This window comes from Penicillium vulpinum (genome assembly GCF_028829585.1).
Source record: "Penicillium vulpinum strain IBT 29486 chromosome Unknown utg000001l_segment0_segment0, whole genome shotgun sequence".
NCBI lineage: Eukaryota > Fungi > Ascomycota > Eurotiomycetes > Eurotiales > Aspergillaceae > Penicillium > Penicillium vulpinum.
The window spans coordinates 1-21,144 of NW_026643241.1; the positions used below are offsets into that span (position 1 = coordinate 1).

Below are 21,144 nucleotides of genomic sequence, written 5' to 3' on the forward strand. Positions count from 1 at the left end.
TGGATGTCCTGGACAAGTTGAATATTGCGGACTGGAGCACATCAAAGCCGATTTTGGCGCAGATCAGATCAGCAAGCTCCCACGTGCGTTTATCTGCGTCCAAATCCTACCTGCTCCTAGGAATGCAGAAAGACCTTGCGATGTCAATTTCCGAGTGGATGGTATCGCGAGGCGCACGGCATGTGGTGTTTGCCGGCACCGCCTGTGATATCAATTTTGATAAAGGGTGGGTAGAGGATATGGCTACCAATGGAGCCGGTATTCATTGCTTGACAACGTAAGCACCATTTTATTATTTAAATGTCCTGAAAACTAAACTAACCAAATCCAGCGATATCTCAAACCGGCAGTCCGTACTGCTTTTAGAGCGTTTCACTCGTGCACTTCCTCCAGTGGGAGGAATGATATATGGTGCTCTGGCCCAGCTTCCGCCTGACAACATCGTCCCAATGACTCCTCAAAATGGATATTCGAGCCCCATAACATATCTGTTGGAAATTAGTATCATGCTGGACGAACTGTATAATCACCCGAGTATGGAATTTTTCATCTTTGTTGGCAGTCTTTCTGGTCATTTCGGTCATTCAAACATGGTAAACTGCGCTGCTGCGTCGGAGTTCTCCTCCGCTCTGATTCACCAGCGCCGTTCTCGGGGCTTCTGTGGAAGTATCGTCTTTGTCTCACAGATCAGCGACCCCAAATCCGAATCTAAGTTTCCTGGCCAGAAGTCCCTGTCCGAGCATGATTGGGATGAGGTATTTGCAGAGGCTATCTTGGCTGGCGATCCTGAGTCTACTGAGAATTTCGAGATCACTGCCGGTCTACGGCCCATCAAGCCGGAACACCCGGAGATGTCCTGGAATCGGATGCCTAAGATGTGGAATTTCGTCCATCATCATGAGGAGTCCAATGTTGTTTTACCTAGCAGCAGTGTGGTCATTACCATGAGCGTTCTCCTGGAAAGAGCAACCAGTCAGGAAGAGGTCACCGAGATCATCACCTCGCACCTTCTCGCACAGCTGCGTACCAAATTGGGTCTGTCTATGGAAGCGGTCCTTGTGCCAGAGACTCAGCTGAGTGAACTGGGCGTAGACTCGTTGATGGCTGCCGATTTGCGGACATGGTTCCTAAAAAAACTAGGTGTTGATATACCCATTCTTTTAATGCTGAGCGGATCATCCATCCAGGTAATTGCCAGTAGTGCAGCCGACAAACTGGATCCAAACACGATACCGCATGTGAATTAATTTTGATTAGATTATATTTGTCAGATAGTGAATGAAAATTTCGACACCTAAGTTTCACCTATCGCATGGTGCCAAATGGAGACTGTGGAGTTGCTGCAAGGAATACATGTGATCAATATATACATCTGGTTACGAGATGCATTACATGTATTTAGTCTACATACTAGAAATACCTATAAAGATGAAGATGATGTCCATACTGACGGCGTCTCAAAAAAATTATTTTCCGTCTTCTACGTTTCTCATCAACCCCACTCTCATCTCATGGATATTGTAAGCTTTGCTTTCAGTGGCCCTGCCACCCATGCCGATCAACCGCCCATATACATCGATGCAGAAAATCCATCGCGCTCACTAAGCGAGGCCCCTTTTCGGCATCTTGTGCGGTCACTTATAGCAGGGTTCAAAGCCCACGGTATTGAACACGGTGATACGGTGCTGGTGCAGCTCGACAATGCCGTAGGTCTTTCTCTTTGCCTCTAACGCCACATAGATATTTTCTTACCCCCGCCACGGCAGGTCATTCACTCCGCACTTCTTCTTGGCATCATTGGTGCTGGGGGCGTCTATATGGGCTGTAGCCCATCCAGTCCCCGCCACGAATTCGACCATTTTGTCTCTCTCGTGGAGCCCCGTCTAATCCTCACTGTTGCCTCTGCACTGCCCGTCGTGCGCGATGTCTGCACCATCAAAGGGATCCCCTTAGGCCAGATCTGCCTCGTCGACGATCGATGCGTCGATCATCTCGTGTCATTTGCCCGGAATCAGGTTGACAACCCGCAGGCTACGTCACCAGTCCGAGACGAGGGAGTGCCATTCGGCCTTGGGGATCTGGTCTCCTTTGGTCAAAGCGACTGGATGCGTATTGACGATGAAGCTACGGCAAAAATCACACCTGCCGCCATGTTCTCGACCAGCGGTACCAGTGGTCTGCCCAAAGCAGCCATTCGCACTCACTATACCATCATTTCCCATCATCAAACAGTTCATTACGATGTCCCATACCCCGTCACACGTCTAATGGTTCTGCCCATGTCTCATTCCTTTGGTGACTTCTGGTCAAATCTGTTCCCAATTCGCTATGGCCATCCCTTGTATGTCATGCCGCGATTCGACTTGTCTAAGTTTCTCAATGTTGTTCATTGCTATAATATTACGGAGACGTACCTGGTCCCGGCGATGGTCCACATTCTGAACCAGTCCACCCTCCCTGTCCGCGAGAGCCTCAGTTCTTTGTTTTACATCGGTGTCTCTGGGGCTCCAATTGACGCGCATTCCTTGCAGCGATGTCAAGAGTTGCTCAATCCGCAGGCCAGCATCGGACAACTATGGGGTATGACCGAGGTGGGTGTTGTCTTTCAGAACCGTTACGGTAACCAGCGGTACCCAGGAAGTATTGGGAAACTCTTGGATAACTATGATATCCGCCTTATCCGGTCAGACGATGGGACAACTATCGATATGGAATGCACACCAGGAGAGCTGTATGTTCGTGGTCCGGGAATCATGCTCGCCTACAAGGGCCGCGATAATGCCACTGATGACGGGGGCTGGTTTCGTACAGGTGACATAGCATACTGTGAGGATGAGCATTATCATATCGTTGGGAGGACTAAGGAACTTATCAAAGTTCGAGGGTAAGTGTGCTGTTATATCTTGATCATTTGTTGGAAAATGATTGACTTGTTTAATCGGCCAGGTATTCCGTCGCTCCCGCTGAGATTGAGGCAGTCCTTCTCAAAGACCCTCGGGTGCATGATACGATGGTGATCGGCATCACCCTGCCCGACGGCAGCACCGAGGTCCCTAGAGCGTATGTGGTATGTGCACGTGGGCTGGCTAGACCCACGGCGGACGAGATCTCGGCGCTCGCACTGAACAATCTTGCTAGTTACAAGGCTTTGGACGGTGGGGTAGTTTTTGTAGAAAGTTTGCCCCGAACGGCGATTGGCAAGCCCCATCGCTCCAAACTATCGGAGCTGGATGCACAGCGAACAAAAATAGCTGCATTGCTGTCGCCCTCTCACGCTCTTTGCTGAAATTATGAGACCCTGGATTCGCTAAAGTGACATATGCGGTGCATTTTTTCTATTTTTTTGGCTGAGGATTTACATATTATCTTTTTTTCTTCCTACATCCATGGATACATGCACGCATTTGGTTCCAATACCATCCTGGCTCGAAATTATTCGAAATTACATTATTCCTACTGCATCGAGTTTCCCACTGAGATTTAGAATTTCTGATCCAACCCTTGTTACAAATACCCTGCAGAGTCTTGAGCTGATATCAAACTCTCGTTTTGAACCCTACCGTACATACGGTTGAGTGGAGGGGCTTAGAAAAAGTGCCTGCAACAGGCTTACACCGTACGCTAGTCCAATGTTTTCTCAGTTTGGACCCACGTGCAGGCCCTACTAGATCAAGTCGATGTCTCTGAAGTCTCTGAAGAAGAGTTATCCTACATAGCCATGCATGCATTCAAACTTACAACCCCTTACCCTGCCTAGTAAAACGGTGTATATTGCATCTGTGCTGCAAAATTGCCTGTAAATTGCAAGACTTAATACTACAACAATCGCGTGATCGCATAATTACTAGGATCATTGGATATGCCATTTAGTGTGAATTTATTCTAAACCATTGTTGAACATATTGTATCAGTGGTAGTGATTTGTGCCAGAATTTGCCTACTCAGCAAGTATGTTTATTTTGCAGTTTGTAGCAGAACTATGAAGCAGAGACGCCATACGTACTGAATTGCAATTGCAATTTGCGGAGCAAGACTACATGCCCGTTCTCCTACGTATCAAGACTCGCGTAGATGGATCAGGCAGCAGAACTTCATCAGCCGAGAAGACTTTTGGTCGCGAGGCCCCTGGAGGAAATTGGACGTCATAATCCATCAGCAAGTGAGAGATGATCATTTTGATCTCATAGGCCGCGAAGAAACGACCGGGACAAGCATATTTGCCATGACCAAAATGCAGGCTGTTCTTGTCGGTCGTGGCAAACTGATATTTGTGCGCCTCACCGGAGTTCTGGCGTCTTCTTGAGTATCGAAATCCATCAAAGGAGGAATCAAATTCAGCTCCTTGGAGGACTTCTGCAGCCGGTACACTGATATGGGTGCCCTTAGGAAGAGTAGTTCCATCTGAGAGAGTCAGGTCTTGCATGACAATTCGCTGGAAGCTCACTGTGTCGCAAATTCTTCAGTGTTAGTCAAGAAAGGAAAAAAAGGGATTTATATCTTGGGTAAGAGATACACACATAAACTAGGGGGCTCAGCCGCTGGCTCTCCTTGATGAAACTATCTAATTTATGCATCTTGCCGAGAGTAGTCTTTGCCCATTTACCCCCTTGTTCGAGCGAGTCGGTGATCTCCTGTCGCAGCGGTTCAACAAATTCAGGAAACTGGCAGAGATCATAAATGGCGTACGACACGGCCATCGTCGTTGTGTGAATAGCGGCCAGGCTGAGAACGAGTTGCCGGTGGGCCAGCTTGTCAGGTTGACCGTCCCTGAGGTTGGCCGCATCTATCATCCACTGTAGAAGATCAGTCGGTTTCTCATACCCAGGCTCCCCTGAGGCCTCGTCGGCTGTTCGTTGTTTCACAATGGGGCTGATGATGCGTTTGGCCGTTTGCAAGTCCCTGTGAACGGCCCAGTAGCTGGGAAGAAGAGGTGCCACCACGGGGTGTAGGAACTTCGGCAGTCGTCGAAGAATCGCTATCGTGAGAAAAGCATGTTCCGTGAATCGGATTGATGTGTCAAGCCATTCTTGGTTGCGACAGGTCGGTTGACCTACAAACACTCTTGCCGATATCCGGGCCACTAGGTGGAGGATGATCTCGTAAATTGAAACATCCTTCCAGTCCCCATGGGTGGGCGGAATTTCTTCCTCCATAGCAAACCGAAGTTCCTCTTCGATTGTGCTGATCATAGATCCCAAATTTGGTGTCAATTTAGTCTGCAAGACATGGGTGTGTAAATTCCCCTCCTGCAGGATATCTATTGTCGAATACTTTCCCAACAGATTCTACAGGTAGAAGGATTATTAACCTATATCTCAACGTTCTGCCCTAAAATTACACTTACTTTCATGTGCGCTCCAATCGCACTAACATGCTCTTCCGGCTTTGAGTGTAACTCGTCGACATAGCGGTTAGGGATGACTAGGATATCGGTATCGTTTCGAGCGACTTTGAAAATTCCATCGTTAAACTAAACTCAGTCAGTTGTCTGCTTTCCCGAGCGAGAGGGCAGATACCTTTTTACAGCCTTCTGCCAGGTGTTCAAGACCAGCTTGAGAGAATCGGAGGCCGATCAACCATTTGGGCTCCCATGAAAACCGACGTCCAACGAACGGCGCTCTAAAACTTCTTGAACGGGTGATTCCTTTCTGAATCAAATAGATTGTGGTCACAATTATCAAAATAGTGATAAAGACATTGTACAAGGTCAGTAACCCCTTGTCTTGGCGTTTAGACGTTAATTGAGACAGAACGGTGGATGAATTGTTGGGGTTCATGGCACTGGTTTCGCTTCAGAGGGAAATAGGAGACCGACTGCTACGTTCGAGAAACAATTTTTTTACAAACTCACTAGCAATGGCTGTCGAGAACACAGCGGCAAGGGGCTCGGGACGATTGGAAGTGGTCACCCCTTGCTTTTCTGACGCTGTAGAATCAGTAAAATCGATTGATCAACCTTGGAAGGCATCTGTGGACATTATCACTAGGATATGCTGATACTCCGTCTTTATTCGGTAGTTCTATACGTATGCATGTACTTGCTTCTCCACTACGGAGTACTCTGTGCCAACTTCATTGTTGAGAGGACATAATTATTAATTCATTTGAATCAGATTCATGGCAATTCGTCCCATGATCCTCGGATGATCCTAACCTTGAGCTATGCCGCATGCGATACGTCCAATTCAACGTCTCACCGAATTTTTGACCGCAACTACTCCGTACACTGAGTATTAATCATATTCTTCAAAAGCTAAATCTACTCATCTCAGCCGACCTCCCTCTTGTTTTGGATTCCCTGGTCTTACTTTCTTTCGCAACAACATGACTATCGTATCCCCTCACAACAAACTTCCCTCTGCCCGGGCGGTGAAACTCACCGCACCCTTAGAAGATATTTATCAGATCATAAATGATGATGGGGCTGTCATCATCAAGAACTTCCTTCCGCTGGAGTTAGTGGACAAGATCAACAAAGAGGCCGATCCGTACTTAGCACAACATGCGGCCGGTCCCAATCATATGTCGGAAATCTACAAATTAACGGTCGGAGCCAAAACCAAGCACATGGGAAATTTGATCATGGTTTCAAAGTCATTTCGGGAAGAAGTTCTCAATCATCCGTTGATACATGCTATTTCGGAGAAGCTGTTTCGTGCCAACTTTGGGGACTACTGGGTGAATCGGGCCGCTGTGCTGGAGGTTCATTCCGGTGAAAAGGCCCAAAGCCTTCATCGAGACGACAGTCTCTACCCCTGGAAACCTTTTCTAGGGACGGACTCGCCGGAACTGATGGTCAATTTTTTCATCGCTTTGACTGAGTTTCGCGAGGAAAACGGTGCGACTAGACTGGTACTAGGAAGCCACAACTGGGAAGATTCGAACAGGTATCCGTCTCCCAAGCAAACTATTCCTGCCGAAATGCAAGCAGGTGATGCGGTGGTGTACGTGGCAAGCTTGTTCCATGGAGCAGGCCAGAACCGCTCTCAGGAAACTCGTCGTGGATTGAGCATATCTATGCACCCTGCTCATTTTACTCCCATGGAGTCCCACGTTGATGTGCCGCGGGCCATTATTGAGACTATGACACCTCTAGCTCAAAGGATGATAGGCTGGAGGACATGGAGTACGAATCATGGAGTGCCAGTGTGGACTATCAGAGACGGGAGGATGGAAGATGAGTTGAAGCTGAAATCCCTGGAGTCATCCAAGCCAGTATAAACTGCTGTGATCTAGATATGGCTTTTCAGGCTACTTCCTCTCTTACAAATCTTTCAATTTCGTCTCACGATGAGAGCTTCTGTCACCCATCGCACTATTCAGGATATATTGCTCTTAGGACTACAACATAGTTGCATTACCCTCATGTATGTTGTATACCCCATGAGAGGAATTAAACCATCGTAAAAATCATGGTGTGCAGAGTAATGCAAGGGATTCTCAAGAAGAATTCCCGACAAAAAGGGGTACGTAGCCAGGTTTGTGTCCACTTTGAATGTCCTAGGTTACTAGGTGGAGGGCTATGATTTTTGGTGGGAGAAAAAGGGGGTCTAACATGGAAAGGAAAAAGGAGAGCGAAATCATAAGAGGCAGTCCCGGAGAGCTGTTCTACAAGATACTAGTATAGGGGAATTCGTTTTTAGGCGTGAGAACATGTTATGCAAGGGTTGATATTCCCCACAACAATTAGATCATTACCGAGTACGGCTACTAGATACCTACAACATATGGTGAGCATGTGCAAGCTCCTTCCCTGTGGTAACAAATACTCTGAACAGCATAGACGTCAAATGTGGCGGTAATATTGTTTTCGTGCATGTCATCTCATATCAAATTACTATCAGCCTCGACAGGTATCTAAACACATCTTACCTTTGGTCTAAACCTTTGAAATCACTAATATTGATTCCTCATTTAACTGGAGAACAGTACTCCATACGTAGTGAGTGTTCAATATCTTTTTTGATCCCCTTCTCCTAACGCGATAAGAGGCAGTATCCAATACCCACTTGATGCGAGCGACCATGGTCAAAATTGGAGGTGGTGGCACCATTTCCTCTGCTCAAGGGTCTCAAATTTCCAGCTCACGGAACACAATCGATGATTTAGACGAACACAAGACAGAAACTTCAACCCAGCGCATTCACTACAGCGAAAATGGCGCACAAATCACTACCTTTCATCGAAAATCTCCAAATGAAAGTAACGCAACACCGGCCGCAATCGGCCAGGAGAGCTTTCAGTCAGATTCGCAGGATTATCCCAATTCCTGGAGATTAGCCGCTATTATGATCAGCGTGTGTCTCGCTGTGTTTAGTATGGCATTGGTATGACCACCCTATATCAGTCCTCTTGCCGCAGAGTGTCTAATATGAATCTCGGTAATTCTCAGGACAATACCATCTTAGCCACTGCGATTCCCAAGATCACAGATCAATTCACTTCGTTGGGAGATGTAGGCTGGTATGGGAGTGTTTACCCGCTGACGAATTGCTGTCTTACGCTCGTCTTCGGCAAACTTTATACATTCTATTCCACCAAATCGGTGTATCTGACTGCGCTCGGGATTTTCGAAATTGGGTCCTTGGTCTGTGGTGCAACACCCAGCTCGCTAGGATTAATCATCGGACGAGCCATTGCCGGCCTTGGTTCCTCCGGAATCTACTTGGGTTCCATGATTATACTTTCCCAAAGCGTGCCGCTGCAAAAGCGGCCACTATGCACATCGTTAGTCGGTGGTTTGTACGGAGTGGCCGGGGTGGCTGGGCCTCTATTGGGCGGTGCTTTCACGGACTATGTCTCTTGGAGATGGTGCTTCTATATCAATCCTCTATTTGGCGCAGTCACAGCACTCTTCATTTTATTATTCTTCGATGCGAAGGAGCCAATCAATTCCCCTGGCAAGATCAAAGAACAAATTTCGCAGTTTGATCTGGTCGGACTCTTCTTTTTCCTCCCAGGTATGATTAGCCTTTTGTTGGCGCTGCAGTGGGGAGGCCAACAATATAACTGGGGAAACGGGCGCATTATCGGACTTTTCGTGGCTTCTATCTGTCTACTGTCGATTTTCATCGTGGTGCAGTGGCGAAAAAAGGAGAGAGCCACAGTAGTTCTTCGAATGATCAAAAACAAGAACGTCTGGGGCGCTTCCTTATTTAACTTCGGTATAACTGGTTCATTTCTCGTCTTTTCCTACTACGTGAGTCTGTTCACCTTCGTTCATGAATCTAGTAGCCATACTGATTGCTACAATTCACAGCTGCCTATATGGTTCCAAAGTATTAAGGATGTATCTGCAACAAAATCAGGCCTGATGAACCTTCCAATGCTCTTAGGGGTAATTTTATGCTCTATTGTCTCAGGATACGGGGTCAGCAAAATAGGATACTACACTCCATTCATGTATTTTGCACCGATTGTTTCTACTATTGGTGCCGGACTGCTTTCAACCTTTGAGACCGATTTTGGGCCATCGCAATGGATAGGGTACCAAGCCCTTTATGGAATCGGAATTGGATTGGGGCTATCACAACCCATAGTGGTCATCCAAGCGGCGATTCCCCTTGTTGAAATTCCCAGGTCAATTGCAATTGTCACATTCATGCAGTCGATGGGGGGTTCTGTGTCAGTTTCGGTAGCGCAGAACATCTTCCGAAACCAGCTCTTACGGGGATTGGCCCGGAGTGCACCCAATGTTGACGTTCACAAGTTGATCACAGCTGGTCCTACTACGTTACGAAATGTAGTCCCAGCAGAGCTGTTGGAGGGTGTGCTGGTGGCTTATAATTCCGCCATCACCTATGCGTTTTACGTCGGGGCCGCATTTTCGGTACTCGCCATGATTGGAGCGCTGCCGATTCAGTGGATATCTGTGAAGCGAAAAGATTAAAGGCTACTTCTACATGATTCTAAAAATACAAGCTTCAAGCAGTAAGATCAGCCAAATTCAAAAGATAAATCTCACCCACGAACAAGACAAGGCCATTTCCATAGACAATTCATGCTCTAATATAAGTATGTAACCTCTATGGTGTAGATGTCTAAATCGTATAAAAATGCAACGTTCTATAACCTATACTGATATCTATTATCCTCGTACGCGGTTCCTTTTGAAGAACTACAACAATTTTGATATATCTTTACTTCTTTACATCTTTCAACCCCTGTTTCGGTAGTCGGTCTCATAATAATATAGCTATCTCAGACTTTATTGAACAAAGCAAAACCTACTACTTGCTGTCCTCAGTTTCAAGCCCAGACTCGTCCTCCGAAGTAGTATGATCGAAAATTCCCGGGGCCAAGATTGATGGCCGAGCCTTAACACCTTTGGAAAGCAGGCCCAGGAGAAGTTTATCGTCATCCAGCCGACTTCCTGCGGCCCCGTCTAAGACAAATTTGTAGTCATGGCCCATCTCCTCTACGAGGGCCAAGAGCATGTTGCGTGGGAGGTACTTCCCCGCGGTCCCCCAGAATGGCTTCCCCTTTTCGGCTTGCAGAATTGCTGCCGCTTGGCTTGATTTTCCCTGGCTGCTATGCTGCCAGAACATTCGCAGCATCTCCACACAGTAGTGGAAGTACAGGTATCTCGCTGCTGGTCTGAAGCTCGAATGGAACTTCAGCGGACGGCCGTCCATCTCGCTGAAGGTCAGGGGCAGCTGTCTAACGATCATCTTGTTTCCCTTCTCCCAGTCCGGATCGATCACTCGGACACGGTAATCACGGGGTTCACTGTTGAGCCACCGCTTGACTGCGGACACCATTACATTCTCCTGAATATCTGGAATGTCAGGAACTATCACGAACTTCCCGGCATCAAAGTAGCGCTCCCAACTTTTGCACAGAAGGAGGCCGTTGCGGGGCGAGAAGAGTTCTGCCGGCCTTTTTTTGCCAAATATCCCGTCCATAGTATCTTGGCCGTTCCTGTACGGAAAAAGATGAGATGCTTGAACCTGATCCTCGTCCACATAATCACCGATGATCGGATCCCATAGCCATGATTGAGTTGGATGTTTAGCCCCGTACATTTCGATCATGGTGCTACGGAAATTGGCCTGCTGGCTTGGGTCCCGGCCTCCTGCGCCTGTATTTTCGATGGCCATACCCATTGTGGAGGTGGTGAAGAGTTTCATAAAAGATGTCCGCAGACTCTTACGATGTGGAGCGTTCTCGATCTGGCTAACCCGGTCTTCGCAGATTTTCTTGGTCTGTTCCTGGGCTTTAATTCTTTCAAGTATGCACTTGGCCTCATCCGTCTTCTTCCATTCATCTTCTAGACCCTCAAAACTGCCGAGGGAAATCTTTCTATCGACCTCTGACCTTTCGAGGCGGATCTTTTCAACTTTAACAGCTTGGCTCCAGAACTTCAGGTCAAAGGACCCATGCGCTTTCCAAGGCTTGCGGGCGGTTTTCAAGTCCGCTCTCAGTTCGTGCTTTCTTTTTTTGAGGATCCGGATTTCTTCTGGTCCGGTCTGGAGAGATTCCATTGATTGATTGTGGGAATCCATCATGATGTTTGTGTTTTAGGTATCAAGTTCTTCACGTAGGCAGTGGAGGTTCAGGTCTAGAAATTTGATCTTCAAGTCCGAAATTGTCTGCTTCATCGGAGAGATTAGATTCTCAAGCTCGAAGGTTCGGAAGTGATTTGAAATCTTACGTCCTTCACGTCCAGGAAGTTGGGGTTTCAGACAGCGCTCATTCAGGTTTTCGGCACAAGTTCTCCGCCAGGAAGTTCAGGTTTGATAGATGTTCAGATTTCAACGCAGAGATTAAAATTCTTGAGTAGGAAGTTCGAGAAGAGATGATATTTAGGTCCTGTCGACCTTTTAGCTGGAAGATTAGAGTTTTTAAAAAGACACAAGATTTAGGTTTCTAGCCAGGAGATTCGACATTTCATAATGTTCGGCCTTCTCTTAGGTTCAAGATACAAGGTTATACTTCACAGTCTAGAGATTCAAGCCTTGGATGTGCAAATTCGAGGTACTTGATAGGTAGAGGCTACGAGGTTAGAAAAATACATACCTGTATACTACTGTAGAAGTAAAATTGCAGCTACTAAGCCTATTTAGGTAATATTGTACTACCAGTAATTTTGAATCTACCAAGGTACACGTTTCTACGCTTTTCCAAGGTTCTTGTGGTGGGAGTTCTACTTGATTACATATACATCTATGCATAGCCCTGTAGGTAATAGAGCGATTCCATTTTCGCGATGTCCGACTGCGGAATAGGCAAGAAGGAACTACCTACGACTTACTATGGTACTTCCTTGGCTCTGCTCTCTAAGATATACTAAAAAGAGATATATAAAAGATTCCAAAAAGGGTACCAAGAAGGATACTATCAAATACCGAATCTAGAAAGATAAATCCTTCCCACCTCGACTTAGCAATCTCTTACATCGATCGTCTAATAATATGTGTACAAATCTTGTTGAAATTAAAGCTTGGAGAATATGTTGGCTTGGCACTCCAATTGACAAAAAAAAGAGACGGCCTTGTAATGTTTCCAAGGTTGTCGATGACATTAGGTGGCAATCCGGTTTCGATCTTGAATGACGTAAAGGACCGCAACGATGACTATTTATCCATCGCCACAATCAGAATGTTGGCTATAACCCTTGCCCTCCTGTATAAAGGTGAGTATGAACAACCATTCCAGAAAATTGAGCTCCGAATAACATCCTCACAGTATTGGATAATTATGCCTGAGCTCGATAAGGACAAGAACAAAGAGACGCCTTCGAGTCCTCTCCCCAAAGATCTTCAAGATCTCGTGGATAAGGATGAAGAGGATAGAGAAATCCGCGCCGACTACGAAAATTCATGGACCACAACGTGAGTAAACATATTTCTGTAAATATCGGAATCCTTGGATATCTGACAAGTTCACAAGACGTTCCGAGGATAACGATTCTACCGAATCTGTGAACACATCAGAAAATACGAAAGATCAACTGCTGGATAGAGGAGCGGAAAAGAAAAAACAATGATCTATTGATATTTGCTGAGGCTGATGCAGCTCCGGGACAAGCCCATAACAGCAGCTGAAATGACCCCGAAATAGCAACACGCCGTGTGGTAGACAATATATTAGTAACTTACATCTTCCTGTCTATCTAATATATTATCAGAACGCAACATCTCAGAAGGTGCTGCCTATTGTATGTCATATTAGTTCCCCTTACCACTTGGGCAGCATGTTGAGCTAAATTCTCCGCTAGTTACTTGATTGTCTGCAGTAGAAAGTTGGAGAAATCCAGTTTTTGAGTGCGATTTAAATAAAACTAGTAATAGGGTGGTAAGCGAAGTGTTTTGAGGAGGTAATACTAGGAGCATAGGCTGGAATGGGAAACGGTAGGTCAATTCAGTAGCCCCCACTGTGAGGTTTTTTACGTGGCTAGGATCGAGACCGCTAGAATAAGCGGTCACGTCGCCAGTCTTTATTTATATACGATCTGAATGGGAAGGACTAGATGTGATGTGATTATTGCTCTAGGTTTTAATGATCTAGTTATCTTCCTCTTCTGTCCCGCAAAAGTCGCAGTCGTTGAAGTGGATCGCGATTGAAGGGGCGCGTTGGGGGGATACCGGTCGGACTGAGTGGGCTGTGGTGTCCCGCACGATAATCCCTTGTTCTGCCTCGTATCGCTGACAGGCGGACTTGGTCGACTCCCTTCCCACCGACAGAGATTGGAGATCTCCTCCTCTGTCAGGCCGAGTTCGTCAAATATCCGGAATAGCTTTTGGTGCCGTGGGAAACGACCCAGTCGCATGCGATGCGGTCCATATGAGTACTAATCGTTTACTATGTACGGCACTTCACGACCCTCTGGCATAAATACAACCATGATTTCTTTTGACCTGTTGCACTCTGTAAAGCTTTTGATATGCTCTCTCAATTTGGGGTCATCCTGCCTTTCCCGGCTATCATCGTTTGCTCGTTTGGGGATACATACGAGATATCGATGTAAGCCTGGCTGGACGAGCAGATGAATGGTACTCCTTTGGGTGTGGCATGTCGTGATTGACTGGGACCTCGATCCATTCCCAGATAGAGGTACAGTGGATTGCCACAAAATACCAATGGGCGTGACAATTGCGACTAGACTTCCGCAAAACCCAGAAATAGGCCCCCACCCTAGGCCCAAAGCCCAACCCGCAATGGGCTATAGGCCTAACCTTCGAAACCCGACCCAACCCGTAGCCTACTAATAGGGGCCTCATGGGCCCCTATTAAAGCCTATCTTATCGGCCTCTGTAATCGCTGTATTACGACCTTCTACCGGGTATATAAAGTTCAAATTCAAAATTCAGAATTGTACTAGCTATATAAGTATATATTTCAATTTTGAATAAAATCTAACCAGTAGAGGTCGAGATACTCCGAAAATAGGCTAATCTTAATGTTTTGGTGAGATATATATTTTGGGTTTGTACAGGAATCCTACTACTTTCTACGTGAACTTCTGTAATTTATAAATTGTCTAGATAACGCGCTTTCTCGCATTTTTAACCGTGATATAGAGAGATAACTAGTAATTGATTCTAAATAATTTAAACCAATAAAATATTACCTTTAGAATAAGGGTTAGAAACGGGGGTAAAACGAAGGGTAATTATAAAAACCCTTTTAGGGGGTCTAACTTAGTATATTTGTATTGTTCGGGGCCTAGGGGCCCCTCCCTATTAAAGCCTAGTGGGCTTTCACCCCGGGCCTATAGCCTATCGATAGGCCTAAGGACCGGGCCCAAAACCCGGCCCATTTACGGGTTGGGTCGGGTTGGGCTTTGGGCTTTGTGGGCCGGTGCAGAAGTCTAATTGCGACTGTTCACCGAGCCGTCGAACGATTTCTTGACATCGGCTTTCATAAACCCTGCAAACCTCACACAATAGAAATCGCACAATTCTGGACATAGTCCTCCGAGTGGGTCTAGATACATGACTTCTCAAGGCTAATAGCTCACTGCTAGCAAGGTTGCGACTAGCCATCGCAATATCATTGGGGCAGACTTACCCAGATTCACTGACCCAGATACACTGCGGACGAAGTCGTGTATCACCTAAGGCCCGAATGAAAGAAATTTTGGACTGATCGGAAAGTAGCGTTTTTATATTGTGGCCGAAGAAGGATTTTCAAGAGGTCTTTAAGAGTAGGCCTTCGGATGGAATTGTGATTGGAGAGGCAGTAACCCTTTTGTAGGAAGAGAAATCTAATCTTTATTAAACAAGAATAAGTAAAGGCAATCCAGAGACATATTCGACAACAGTTATATATGATGCTTAACCTTGAGCATATAACCGATATCAATAGCTGTTTGTGATATTCAAACATAATCTGTATAAAACCCAAACAATGCATTCGAACAAGTGGAATATCTCGCCACACCATAGTCGTTGAGTCTTTCCGTTTTACAGGCGTTTAGGTGGTCCATTTTCTCAACGTTCGGTCATTCATGATCTATTATACTAGTGGATCTATTATACTAGTGATATCAAACATTGCTTTCATGAAAATCGATGGCTATATTTCACTCCAGACACCTTATTCTTGCGCCTAGCCGCCATCCTTGAGAGAATACTGGACCGGAAAGAAGCATCCTCGTATTCATCTGACTGATCCGGCTCTGATTGCCGTGTTTCTATGATCGGTTGAACGTGTCTCTTCTGAATGCTTCTCTCCTGACGATGAGAGACAGAAATAGCTATATAGAAGCAATGAGCAGAAGGATTTCAGTCAAAGCCAGTACGACCCTTCTCTCCAGCACCAGACGAACCACAAGAGAGAGCAGAAGAGGGGAAAGAATATACTAGGGCGCCATTTCGTCTTCGCACATTCAGACTCTGAGATAAAAGAAGCGGATAAACAGCCGCAGATGAGGACACACAATTTAAGTGAGGAACTCAGATTTGGGTATGAATTAGCAGGGTTGGGAACCAGCAAGCAACCATAACGAAAATTTGGCGGTGTTTCTCTTTGAACGTAGTGTATTGGTTCAACTTCATATTACACGGTCGCAAACTGTACTACTTTGTTAACCTTGTTCTAGCATGTTTGTTTAAGAATAATTTACATTTGAATATAACAGCCATATTACATCTGTTCCATACTTTGCTGGGTATCCCGATAATGGGAAATACGATCCTTGGAAAACACGATCTTTGGAAAACTGTGAATGTGAGAGTTTCCTATTTCTCTCTTTGCGTATCTTTCGGTCGCAGATTCCATACACAAAAAAGCGATCGTCGAATTGTCTGAATCTCATCATAGCGGTCGAGAATAAACATCGCAGTAAGCAAAGCGTAAAAATCCACACCACGTAAATACCTATCTGCCAATTCTATACGTCTATTGACTACATTTAACCGTGTCACCCAAACAAACATAGCCGTGCTTTGACAGCGCCAAATTAGCCAAATTGGCCACTTTTTATACACTGTCTATCCTCCAGCACCGCAACCGCGATTGACCACAAGAATCACCAAGCTCCACGGGAATTTTAAATAATAGCCACCATTTTCCAACACTTACAAGGATTTATTTTCGAAGAAAGAAGTGGACCTTGAAAGAAGGGCTAACCTCTTTTGCAACTCTTCCACTGCTTAGTAACTTCAACCATCGAGCAGGGAATAAACGCCGTGCGTTACCTCTGCTAACCTACTCAGGCCGTAAGAAATACAAACATGCCGAGAAAAGCGTACTTATAGAAATTATCAAATAATATTTTCCAAGACTATTAGCATCAGCTAAGCTGTAGTTGAGTGGCAGCTTGCCCCTCGCCTTTCCAGTGATACTACCTTAACTCTCAGAATATACAGAAGGGTACACCGGGTGTAGGAGTAGATAAATACCTACTATATTAGCTTCCGCTATAAAAACCCCCCAATACACTCAAATTCCTTCACCGATATTTCCACAATAGATACCAATCAATCGAAGGCCACTCGGCCGGAAACGGTATTCTTTCACGATAGTCAACACCGCAGGGAATAACGGTGTTTCCACCGTATCGCCTATAGATTGGACCACAGAAGTGGCTACCCCGATCTATCTCTATAAGCCCAAGCCAATAACAAACCCTTTGCTACCTTTGAAACCATTTCGGAAGCGAAAGCGAAGTTCAGAAGTGCAAACTTCCACTCTTTATCTATCAAACGAGGACCCTTAGGCGGTATATATCAAAGGTGTATAATTTTCCGCGGCAGGGGATTCTCCTAGCCCAGAATAGGGAGGACAAAATAGAGTTAGTCTATATTCAACCGCTCAAAGCGGAACCAGCGTCGATACGGTCTCTAGTGAAAATCGTTAACGACCTTTCTCACCGCAATTTTCCACAACTTCTGCGCCATTACCAATATAAAGATCACACATTTTTGGTGTAGGAGTCGGTCGAATGCTCTTTGTCCTAAGTTCTAGGATCTAGTTACGCCCTTACCGAACCGAAATCGCCTCGATTGTATAGCCAGTATATCTAATGATCCATCCAACCCATCTCACGCGCTTTTAGGAGACATAAGCCTGTTCCGAGGCCATTACTAAAGCTCTATAGATCATTATTGGAATCAGATACCTCCGCAATTGCGATAGAGCGCTTACTACACTCACCAATGATAAGGTCCTATTCACAGGATCCGGTGGGGTCAGGATCGGTAGGTTAACCTATTGATTGGGCAGTGTGGTGATTGCAGCTTCTAATACCAGTGTCTTACCAGCTGGTGTGGAACGTAGTTGAAGCTGACGGCATTGTCGAAGATGGTCAAATCGGCTGTCGTACATGTGGTCGATATCTACGCCGAGAGTCATGCCACATATTCAACACCAAAATTGCAGTATTGTTTGTTTCGAAGAAAGAACACATTTCAATTCTGAACGCTAGGTCCAACTTACACCAAGATCACATTGCCATACTAGCTCTCTTGAGTAATTTAAAAATAGCATCTGTCCACGCGTGAGAAACGATTTAAGCTCCACTCTCCATTCCGACTATCTCAACAGAATCCTTCCAGAGACGATCCTCTTCCTCGGGGTTATATGTTTGTTTCACCCATCCCGCACCAAAAACTTGGCTATCATCCTCGCCACGGTCCGCTTCCTTGCAGTCCTCAAGATATTTGCCACCCTTTGCCTCCCATTCCTTGCCCACAGCCGCCCACACAGTCGTAGCTGCCCCCTGTTGGGAAGATTTCAAGATCTTCAGAATGTAAGGGTTGGTCATCATAGCCTCTAAAACTTCGGGAGGCATGTTGCGGGATATATCAGTGTTGATCGCCCCGGGGTGGAGACTGGTAGCATGTAATCCCTGGGCGCCATATAACCGCTCGATGGTATTGGCCAAATATACCGCTGCTAGCTTAGCATTGTTGTAGGCAATTTTATGGTCATATCCGCCATTTTCGAAGTTGTAATTGTCGCGATTTGGGAGGGTGGCAGCTCGATGTGCAGATGAAGCCACGACCACAACGCGCGAATTAAGCGCTGGGGTCACACTGGCTAACAAAGCTTCCTTCAGAAGTTGAAAGAGGAGGAAGAATCCTAGATAGTTGCCAGCAAATTGTGCCTCAATACCATCTTCAGTGACCGTATGGTTTTGGAGGCCCATGACACCCGCGCCGTTGATAAGAATATTGACCTGGCCCTTGCACATAGCAAGGATTTCTTTGGCCCCGGCACGAATGCTCGCAAATGATTGCAGATCCAAGTCGATCAGCGAGACTCTGCCGGGTTCCAGAATCCCGGCAAGGTTCTTTTCAGCCTCGGATCGGTTGCGGGCTGTTAGGAGCAGAGTGGCCCCGGTGGCCGATAAGGCACGAGCTGTCTCGACACCAATACCCGATGTGGCTCCAGTGATAACAATGACCTTGCCAACCAGCTTGCCCTCCACTCCCTCATCTTGTATGATTTGAAGGGCGGTTGGTCGTGCATCTCCGGCACCATGAGGGTCGAGATGCGCGGCAACGTAGGGGCCTGATAAGCCCATGTTGAGAAGCAGAGAAGACTTTCGGATAAATATCAAGGTATTATGTGTTCAATGAATCGAAAATGATGGCTATTTATATGTGCCTCTTCTTTGTATCGTTCGGTCTCCTATTTCTCCGTCTATGACAGATGTCCCTGTTTATCGTCGTTTGCGACCGCAAATTATCATCCACATCCCGCGCGGTGCATGCGGTGATCTTTCCCCATTTGTCTCCCGTTATTTCGGCCGCCGAAGTCCGCCAGAAACCGAGCTTTACCCACCTTCCACCATCACCATGCAGACTCCCAATTGTGAATCTAGCCTCAACCTAGCCTTGCAGTCCTGCCAATCCTGCAGGTCGCGCAAGAGGAAGTGCGACAAGGCACTCCCCACATGCTCCCTCTGCGCTAAGTAAGCACGAAAGAGTACAATACAGCAGCAGAGCTAACACAAAATGTAGGCGCAATCGAAATTGCGAATATTTGAGACCAGAAACGCTCGGTTACTCAGCCGCCACTTCAAGCCCGGAGCGAGAATGGTACCCCTTTCTCCTTGACGAGCAGGCAGATGTTCAGACTATTGACTTTCCAACCATCTTGTTTCTCGACCCGGCTCTTCTACAGCACGGCTTAGTGGAGGCGTCACCTGCGATAGGGACTGTCCCGCGGTATATTTTACAACTATTAGGCAATTTGAATGAAATCCAGCTCACGGCAACGCGGTTTTTCAACCATATTCATCTATGGATGCCCTTCATCTCAAAGAAGCGGTTTTACGACTTGTACCTGCGGCCCTCATTCCACTCGAGGCCTGATGTCGTTCTTCTTTTATTGGCGCTGAGGCTCATCACTACTTTCCCACCGGCTGGTTCTCGCAGTCCCCGGACAGTCTTGTACAACTCAACTAAACATTTTTATTTAAACGTCGAAGGATCTTTCTCTATCTTAACACTACAAGCTGGAGTTCTTGTTGCTCTTTATGAGCTAGGACACGGGATCTACCCGGCTGCATTTTTGTCGATCGGGACTTGTGCGAGGTATGCCCATGCCTTGGGCATTAATGTCAGTCGTACGGTGCCCATTAGAAGAGTGCTCACTTTGGTGGAAGTTGAGGAGCGACGAAGAGTCTGGTGGGCTATCGTCATTTTAGACCGGTTCGTCGCAGTCCACCATGAGTGCCGTATTTGGATCCTAATGCCAAAAAGTTTTGTGAGCATCGGCTCTCCAGGACGGCCCTTTGCAACTGCGGAACCAAAATTGGATGATCTTTTACCGGCCGATGATGCTGCATGGGACCAGGGGGTATGTCAATTCGTGCCCATTTTTTTTTCTTTGCTGCTAATCTTTAAACAAGACTGTCAACCCCGATAGCCTTTCGAGGCTCTCGTCCCCAATGACGGGACACATGAGTAAATTTGCTCTGCTTTGTCAAGCTGCCAGGCTATTGGGACAGGTTCTCCACCACCTCTCAACCGACTTGACCGGCGAAGATGATGTTTGGATACAGCTCGATCGTACCCTTCAGTCAATGCTAACCGCTACATTGAATATTGACCGCCCAGACTATGATCAAATCACGTTTGTGTACAGGTTAGTACTACGATCATCACCATTCACTAATACAGACCTTGACACCAAGCTTAGTGCTCTAGTCGCCCTACACACGCCCTGGCTATCATCCAATGCAGTCCAAAAACTTGACACCCATCGTGCAAAACGAGCCAAGGCTATCCTTCAACAAATTACAGAGCGTATTAGTGCGAATCTGATGGAGCGGCAATGCTTCTTAGGTCGGAATCCAGAGGATATGTCCCCGTGGGGTCTTTATTTTGCCTATCGCATCTGTGGGGCCCATATGCTGACCAGTAGTAAAGCACCGCATAGTCTTGAGATTGTTAGGAGCCTGCGTGAGGGGTTCATGAGTATTAATGTACGATGGAATGTTGCGGGTGTTTATCTACAGTTATTAGAGGCCCAGGAGGCTGTCAATCTAGAGGCGTGAATTTGGTGTGGTCTATATATTTTATTCCATCATGTTCACATCTTCCTATCCCATTGTGAGCAGAATTCAAATAAAATGATCCTTATCTGTAGTCCTATGGCTTTATACACAAAGCATCCATTCTACGCATTCGTAGCGTAGTATGTACGTATGTATGTACATACTCTATACCCCGGACTCCACCGATAGCC

At 46.3% G+C, this 21,144-nt stretch overlaps 9 protein-coding genes across 9 annotated transcripts; 6 read left to right on the plus strand and 3 right to left on the minus strand.

Moving 5' to 3' along the window:
- On the plus strand, positions 1–1,247 carry N7479_000001 (beta-ketoacyl reductase; the record flags this gene model as incomplete). The annotated part of the gene is made up of 2 exons (XM_057247699.1): positions 1–277; positions 332–1,247. Coding segments are annotated over 2 exons (1,193 nt in total), but the record flags the coding sequence as incomplete, so codon positions are not given.
- A 264-nt stretch (positions 1,248–1,511) lies between these two features.
- Positions 1,512–3,286, plus strand: N7479_000002 (adenylate-forming enzyme; the record flags this gene model as incomplete). The annotated part of the gene is made up of 3 exons (XM_057247700.1): positions 1,512–1,706; positions 1,767–2,884; positions 2,947–3,286. 3 exons carry the CDS (start codon positions 1,512–1,514, stop codon positions 3,284–3,286), a joined length of 1,653 nt encoding a protein of 550 aa, XP_057112132.1.
- A 747-nt stretch (positions 3,287–4,033) lies between these two features.
- Positions 4,034–5,777, minus strand: N7479_000003 (cytochrome P450; the record flags this gene model as incomplete). Its single annotated transcript, XM_057247701.1, has 4 exons — positions 4,034–4,443; positions 4,514–5,285; positions 5,345–5,470; positions 5,517–5,777. The coding sequence occupies 4 exons, from the start codon at positions 5,775–5,777 to the stop codon at positions 4,034–4,036; spliced, it is 1,569 nt and encodes a 522-aa protein (XP_057112133.1).
- Positions 5,778–6,324: 547 nt separating this feature from the next.
- Positions 6,325–7,221, plus strand: N7479_000004 (phytanoyl-CoA dioxygenase family protein; the record flags this gene model as incomplete). Its single annotated transcript, XM_057247702.1, has 1 exon — positions 6,325–7,221. One exon carries the CDS (start codon positions 6,325–6,327, stop codon positions 7,219–7,221), a length of 897 nt encoding a protein of 298 aa, XP_057112134.1.
- Positions 7,222–8,024: 803 nt separating this feature from the next.
- Positions 8,025–9,889, plus strand: N7479_000005 (MDR family MFS transporter; the record flags this gene model as incomplete). Its single annotated transcript, XM_057247703.1, has 3 exons — positions 8,025–8,327; positions 8,393–9,199; positions 9,260–9,889. 3 exons carry the CDS (start codon positions 8,025–8,027, stop codon positions 9,887–9,889), a joined length of 1,740 nt encoding a protein of 579 aa, XP_057112135.1.
- A 340-nt stretch (positions 9,890–10,229) lies between these two features.
- Positions 10,230–11,483, minus strand: N7479_000006 (uncharacterized protein; the record flags this gene model as incomplete). Its single annotated transcript, XM_057247704.1, has 1 exon — positions 10,230–11,483. The coding sequence occupies one exon, from the start codon at positions 11,481–11,483 to the stop codon at positions 10,230–10,232; it is 1,254 nt and encodes a 417-aa protein (XP_057112136.1).
- A 1,117-nt stretch (positions 11,484–12,600) lies between these two features.
- On the plus strand, positions 12,601–12,988 carry N7479_000007 (uncharacterized protein; the record flags this gene model as incomplete). Its single annotated transcript, XM_057247705.1, has 2 exons — positions 12,601–12,833; positions 12,892–12,988. The coding sequence occupies 2 exons, from the start codon at positions 12,601–12,603 to the stop codon at positions 12,986–12,988; spliced, it is 330 nt and encodes a 109-aa protein (XP_057112137.1).
- Positions 12,989–17,956: 4,968 nt separating this feature from the next.
- On the minus strand, positions 17,957–18,973 carry N7479_000008 (putative short-chain dehydrogenase/reductase; the record flags this gene model as incomplete). The annotated part of the gene is made up of 1 exon (XM_057247706.1): positions 17,957–18,973. The coding sequence occupies one exon, from the start codon at positions 18,971–18,973 to the stop codon at positions 17,957–17,959; it is 1,017 nt and encodes a 338-aa protein (XP_057112138.1).
- Positions 18,974–19,094: 121 nt separating this feature from the next.
- Positions 19,095–20,953, plus strand: N7479_000009 (uncharacterized protein; the record flags this gene model as incomplete). The annotated part of the gene is made up of 3 exons (XM_057247707.1): positions 19,095–19,363; positions 19,413–20,253; positions 20,306–20,953. 3 exons carry the CDS (start codon positions 19,095–19,097, stop codon positions 20,951–20,953), a joined length of 1,758 nt encoding a protein of 585 aa, XP_057112139.1.
- Between the last annotated feature and the right edge of the window lie 191 nt (positions 20,954–21,144).